General features: G+C 27.1%; 1 protein-coding gene across 1 annotated transcript in view; it reads right to left on the bottom strand.

Moving 5' to 3' along the window:
* LOC108751700 (soluble guanylate cyclase 89Da-like) overlaps positions 1 to 7,346 on the bottom strand; it is an 11,157-nt gene that overhangs the window by 496 nt on the left and 3,315 nt on the right. Inside the window, exons 2-11 of the mRNA XM_018492009.1 lie at positions 7,099 to 7,298; positions 6,083 to 6,276; positions 5,779 to 5,912; positions 5,118 to 5,354; positions 4,780 to 4,979; positions 4,589 to 4,696; positions 4,327 to 4,495; positions 4,095 to 4,238; positions 767 to 920; positions 452 to 561 (exon numbers count right to left, since the gene is read on the bottom strand). Of these exons, the coding sequence (XP_018347511.1) occupies positions 452 to 561; positions 767 to 920; positions 4,095 to 4,238; positions 4,327 to 4,495; positions 4,589 to 4,696; positions 4,780 to 4,979; positions 5,118 to 5,354; positions 5,779 to 5,912; positions 6,083 to 6,276; positions 7,099 to 7,298 (1,650 nt within the window). The remainder of the gene's footprint in view (positions 1 to 451; positions 562 to 766; positions 921 to 4,094; positions 4,239 to 4,326; positions 4,496 to 4,588; positions 4,697 to 4,779; positions 4,980 to 5,117; positions 5,355 to 5,778; positions 5,913 to 6,082; positions 6,277 to 7,098; positions 7,299 to 7,346) is intronic.

Here is a 7,346-nt window from a genome sequence, read left to right as displayed (position 1 = left end):
GAATTTAAAAGAGAAAATACAACAGATTTGTAAGGTAATAAATTTGTTTTTAATTAATTTAAACTGTGATATATGTAATTTACGTAATTATATGTATGTTAACTGATATACTTCTTGAACTGTACTTTTTTGAAATTACATTATCAATTTAGATTACTTATTGTGTGTGCAAGATATTCGGTGTTTGTTTATAAAAACTAAGTAATTATAGATTAATTTCTTTGGTTATTAACTTTTGTGTTTAATTAAAATTAATCTAATATATCAATAAAAAATTAAGAAACACGAGACTGTTTTGACTAGTGCTTTGACACATGCGCGATGTATAGCACGAGATTGGATAGATTGTGAGATTTTTATCAATCTATACCAAATAAAATATTTTAATATAGATTGTATCTTATATTTGGATTTAATTACTTATTTTAGGAAAAGCTAAGATAACTGTTACCAGACTAGAAGTTTGCATTCTGGAGGCCGTATTAACAGTATCTCCAAAGAAACAATATCTCGGTACTTTGATGCCGACCACTCCGGCGACCGCCGGTCCAGAATGAATGCCTAAAAGATTTCACAATAAATAATATTATCTTAATTAATGAAATTAATTTCTTCATGTATTCGTCGTCTCGTTGTACGATGTAATAGTTAGTTTTTACAAGGACAAAATTATTCAAAATATCGAGGAAACAAAGCCATATCCCAAAAGATACAAAAAATATATATTACGTCCGAGAAGTTAAACAACTATGTGCAGGGTTGTTACCTATGCGGATTCGTATATCCAATCCGGAGGGTAATTTGAGGGATCGAACATGCTCGATAAGTTGCAGAGAAACGTCGGCGACGTTTTGTGCGTGGTTTTCATTTCTGTCCGGTGCACCGCTAGCTGCCATATACACGCTACCAACAGTCTCCACCTGTTATGACATAATTGTAAATGACAAATACGTGATCAACAATATTATTTAGTAACTCAGATAAAAACTATCTTCGTGACCCAATAATACAAGAAAATGTTTCAGTAACGTACGATCAAGATAACGAATCGCATGTAATAATTTTATGTAATTAAGATACTTTATGCCCGTTTCTATATTAATTTAATTTTAATCTCGGTTTAACTTTCTTTATTACTTTTTTGTTTTAAGACTCAGGGCATCAGTGATGTTTTTGGGCAAGTCAAGATAAATTTAATTGAGCAAGAGAATATACAGGATGTCCCGTAAGTTTTGGCCAATCGGTTTGGTGTAAATGGAGCGGACTAAACTGACAATGAGTCAAAAAGTCCTTTACTATTTTGCAATGTTTGAAATAGTTAACAAGATATTAATTACTAAAAATTGCCAAATATTGATCATAAATAATTTTTTACTCAAATACTATCAATTTTACAAAAAATCTACAAGAGACAAAAATCATTTAAAAACAATATAATCAACAGGCTCTAAAGAAAATTCTAAAAAATAATAAATTAAATGCCAATTTGAGCCAACACTGGTAATTAGTGTGTATTTTTATACCATTTATTCAAAGTAAATATTACGTATACATTTCAACCTACGGTCAAAATCCTCTTCAGTTTTGTACATATATCTTCATTGCATTCGCTCTATTTACGCACAAAATAATATATTAACAAAATTACATAATGATAGTTCAATAGATTTATCAAAGTTCAGAAAGATATGCTACCTCAATCTTCTCAATCAAATGTAGTATATAAGATTGACTGTAAAGATTGTGATGCGTCGTATTAGACAGACAAGCAGATGCCTAAAAACGCGCATAAGTGAACATGGGAATCATATTAATAGAGAAGAAACACGATCCAATATTCAGTTATCACACAACATCGGATGAACTTATTTCATGAATTTGATTGAGATAACGTACATATTTTAGACAAAGAGCAAATTTTACATAAAAAATTGTTATTAGAGATGATACATATTAAAAAACAAAAACAAGATCTGAATTTACAAAACGATACACTTTCTCTTGATCCGTTATATATAAATTTATTTTCAGAGACGTAATGCTTCCAGTCTATATCGTTAATATTTGATTATTTATTATTTATATTTTTACTTGTGTTTGTAAGTACATGTTCTGTTGTCCACTGTTTCTCTCAATTTTTATTTTACATTTGCCTACCAAATAGTTATGTCGTATCTATTGTAATATCTGTAAATTTTGTTTTATGTAAGTGAACTAAAATTGGATTTTTACTGTTATTTATATTAACTTTTTAATTTAATCTCATTTGTATTACACAGTAAATGGAACAGTCTAATGGAACATGTACAACAAACTTTGTAGAAATTCTCAGTTCAATCTTAACAGTCGTGTAAGTTTTTTTTATCATTTTTCGCGTATAATCTCATGTTAGCATCTTTTAAATTATTTTTAACCTTTTGATCGGTCGTTTTAAAATAAAAAATCTTTTTCATGTTAGTTAATTTAGTAATTTAATGATCAAGATTAACTCGAACATCACCACCACTCGGTTTTTCTCGCATTTTATATGTTATTAGTTTATACTCGTATGCGCTATCATTATATAATTTTGTTAATATATTTTTTTTTGTACTGAAGAGGACTTTAGGTCGAAACGTATACGTTTAATATTCACTTTGAATAAATGGTATAAAAATACACACTAATAACCAATGTTGGTTCAAATTGGCATTTGATTTATTATTTTTTAGAATTTTCTTTAGAGCCTGTTGATTATATCGTTTTTAAATAATTTTTGTTTCTTGTAGGTTTTTTGTAAAATTGATAGTATTTGAGTAAAAAATTATTTAAGATCAATATTTGGCAATTTTTAGTAATTAATATCTTGTTAACTATTTCAAAAAATTGCAAAATAGTAAAGGACTTTCCGACTCATTGGCAATTTAGTCCACTCTATTTACACAAAACCGATTGGCCAAAACTTACGGAAATCCTGTATATTCTTTTGCTCAATTAGATTTATTTTGATTTGCCCGAAAACATCACTGATGAGTCTTAAATCAAAAAAGAAATAAAGACAGTTAAACCAAGATTAAAATTAAATTAATATAGAAACGAGCATAAAGTATCTTAATTACATAAAATTATATGCGATTCGTTATCTTGACCATACGTCACTGAAACATTTTCTTGTATTATTGGGTCACGAAGATAGTTCGTATACGATTTTGGTCAACATAATCTTTAACGGATTACAAATTACATCATTTCAGATTATATACAGAATTTCAAAGTTGGGTGTCAATACTAAATCACAAAATTCAAAGTTAAGCTCAAAAGTTAATTAATTTTAACTTCATTTAATTACATTTTAGACTCTTAACTTTTTAACTTTACATAGTTATATTTTACTGATAACTATTAACTTTTAATTTGATTTTTTTAAACAAATAATAATAAATAACGGGCAAAGTAAGAGTCAACACATTGATTTTTTAAAAGTTAACATCAGAGTTGACTAATTGGTGTTATACAGATTCCTATTTGGATTATATGCTTATACATTCGTGACCGTGAGAGATACATTTTTCTAATTTCAAATAAATCCAAATTTTTCATTTATGTTTAAGCAAAGAATAAAGAGGTTTGAAAGCGATCTGTCATCGCTAAATCACGATTTTCTTTAAAAGTATATAGAAGTGCAATTTATACTGTTTTACAAAAATTATTTTTTGATGTTCCAGAATAATCACGCCGAAGCTGATCAAAATCCGTGAAATACATACGTGAATCTCTCCTGGTTAAAAAATTAGTTAAAAAAGTTAACTTTTTAATTTAGTTTTTAATTTAATTTAAAAAAAATTAACTTGAAATCATGAAATAAAACAAATTTAACTTTAAATTTTTTAATTACTTTTTTTCATTAAATAACTTTTAATTCAATTAATGTTAGTATGGATTAACTTTTATCTTAATTAAGTTAAATTTTCAAAGCTGTTAATTTTAACTTAACTTTAGTTTAAAAAAAATTAACTTATCCAACTCTGCAGAATTTAATATGTTTATATTTAAACATATTAAATTCTGAATTATCTCGAGCAAAATGATACTTCTAATAAAATGATTAATCTTACTTTGTACACATTAAACTGATCCATCAATGTATCGAAACAGGAGAAAACGGCATTCATTGATAAAACAATGTCCATCGCTCCTTCGATGGTTGAATAATCAAAGTCGCATAATTCGCAGAAAAGAACTGTTATTGATTCAAATGACTGTAAGTAAAGCATTTTTAAATAGTTATTAGTAGATAAGATCCAAAGGATGTTGAAGTGATTAAGATTGTGAAGTATATTTGCATACCTCGCAAGTGCTCAATGAACTGGCTCCGGCTCGTAATCGATCTGCTACTGTTTGTGGAATCATAGAATATAGAAGCTCATCGCTCTTGTTTTTCCATCGATCCAGTAATACATAGCTGTTTTCTAGTTCCGTCGATCTTTGCTCTGCCCTCTCAAACATCATTTCCAACCTGCAAATAATATAAATTATATATCCGAAAAATCTTATGACATGTATTCAGTTTTAGATGAAATTGTTTTTTTCTATTATTTAAGAATATAACCTTCCGCAATGCTGCCATCCTGCCAACACCAATTCTTTGCTCATACCATGAGGATTTAGGTCATTCAAATACAGACCCATATTAAGAAGTTCATCTAAACTGTTAATCCTGTTGCAATAAAATAATCTATTACAAATCAATTATCTTATGGAAAATGTAATTTATGGTAACATTAATAACTAAATACTTACAAAGGACTACAGAGAAATATAATAGCTTTAACGTCCTCGATATATCTCATTTGACCCTTCAATAAGATACTTCTTGCACCTTGACTCCCACGCCTATCTAAACTACTGCTTGTGCTTGGCACATTATCTGAATCTATCATAAAATAATCATTTGCTCTAATTAGTTCCAATTCGAATATCACTGAATGCAAGTACATTACCTAAAAATTAAACATTTATGTGTATCTAAATGTTGTATTTATGCACATGTGTATGATCTATATTATAATTAGAGTATTATCTTAATTTATAAAACTTACGTTGCAATCTTTAAAGTATATATAATTTGTATTACTTACGTTCCCCCATGTAAATGGAATTCCCTTCGGTCTTCTTAATTTAAATATTTCTGAAACATGCCTGTTTAAAATGGACGTGGTACCACCCCATGCTTGAAGCAATTTATCACCAACCCCTAATATTCTCATGTCCTTGTTCATGATGACACCAAACGGAAAAAGGCGTAAGAAAAATGTGCAACTTATCGGTGGTAATTCACGGCCTAATGGAGTATTCATTCTATTGTTCTTCGCAATCTGATTCCCAATGTAAATTGCATAAAACATTAAAAAATAAATGTTAAATGTATTATAAATAATATACATATAATTGTAGTTTAATAAAGATTTAACTAATAATAAACGTAATTACAATAAAAAGTTAAAAGCATAATTTAGTATTACAAATAATATTGTTAATTAATTATATTTAGATTTTCTAAAAAGGCAAAATGTGAAAACATTTTGCATTAAATATTTTTTCTATTTTTTGTTTGTTCATTCTAAAAATTTTATTATTTTGTTATTTTTTGAAACTTTTAAGCAGCACTGTATAATATAATAATAACTTATTATATGTTTGTATATATATATATATATATTTTACAATAGTCTTTTTAATAGTTCTTAATAATCTTTTCAAAAGGAAGAAGGTACGATATAATTTCAATTTAAAACTCACATATTGCTGGTTGTCGAAATTAATACGAAATTTAACCATTACGCTTCGAGATCCTGGAATATTATTTGAACTTTCTAATACTTTAATATCCAGTTCTGTATTATATAAATCTTTCGCTATTTGAAATAATTGTCCTACAAAAAGTAGAACATCTTATATGTAATAGAAAATATAATTGAACTAAAGATTTACTCGTATCTGTATTTTTCTTTTTTTCATATACTTATACAAACGTTTTGATAATATAGTAGTATGATTTTTTTATATTTATAATATAAGACAAAAAAAAAGAATAAATTCTTACCCATAAGGTAATGCGTAAAACCTTGCCGAGTACTTCTGTAAACCAAAACAACACCCTGTGGATCGACATGCGTTGTATACATAGATGGACTCTTCATTTTTGGATACGTGAATCTCATTTGCATGTGAATATTGTCTACACTTTGTAAAAAATCACAAAAATAACGACCAGTTGCTTTTACAGTACAATCATATCTAAAAAAATAAACTATGTATTATGTGCAAATTTCATTAATTTTTTTTCAAGCATAAGTATAATATTTTTTAAAATATACAATATGTATACATAAGCAATTCTAATTTAATTAATTGATTATGTTGACACGTGTATAAACTTCTACACACATTTCTTAAAGTTTGTGAAATCTAGGGAATATTTTGCATTTTACATATGTAGTTTTTATCGCTTCAACTTTCGATGATCGTAAATTACATATAATTAAAAGGAGAAAGCATTCGAAATTTGGAAATAGTATGAAAAGTAATAAAAATCTATAAAGAAGTCATAGAACATAGTAAAAAAATCTAACAATAGACTGAGAGTCCAAGAGACGTAATGCCACTTAATTTTATTTATTTTTAAAAAAACAGACAAAATCAAGTAGCATTACATATATGACAAATATAATAAATATAAATTATAAAGGAAATAAGAGACCATATCGATTATTAAACAAAAGAGCGCAATATATTATAAAAATATAAGTCTTTTTTTATTATGTAGTCATAAAATAAGCTCCAAAAGCTCAAAGATATAAGAATTATTAATAACAAATTCATCGGTTCGAGGCGAAAGTGCAAAGTAAAAAGATAATGCGATGATTTAGATAAAAAGGGACGGAAATAAAATTAGAATTGGAATTGTATTTGATGATTATTATCTGCGTACGTGAAATGATTGATGATTATGCAGTGTTCTGTACAGTTAATTGTATTTTAAAAATTACACACAACATAGAATTGTCAACATGTTTTAAAGTTAGACTTGTGTACATTTTTTTTAAATACATTACTTACCCTAAATTACTAAAAAATCTAACAAAACACTTTCCAAAAAATTGCATAATGTTATTCATAGAATCACCAGTATATGCGGCAAGAGCCATTGCCAAATTAGTCATTAGCACATCTGGATATATTTGTCTTGTATTAAAAACTATATGTTTGCAATCAGCTTTCTCTAAAATTCGAAGCCATACTTCTTCGCCAAATTCTAACTGTAAAAAATATTTTTAGTATTTATGTTCAATATTTCATATTTTTTT

This window comes from Trachymyrmex septentrionalis, unplaced genomic scaffold, assembly GCF_001594115.1.
Source record: "Trachymyrmex septentrionalis isolate Tsep2-gDNA-1 unplaced genomic scaffold, Tsep1.0 scaffold51, whole genome shotgun sequence".
In the NCBI taxonomy this organism is placed as follows: Eukaryota; Metazoa; Arthropoda; class Insecta; order Hymenoptera; family Formicidae; genus Trachymyrmex; species Trachymyrmex septentrionalis.
This window is presented reverse-complemented; position numbering and strand designations above follow the sequence as displayed.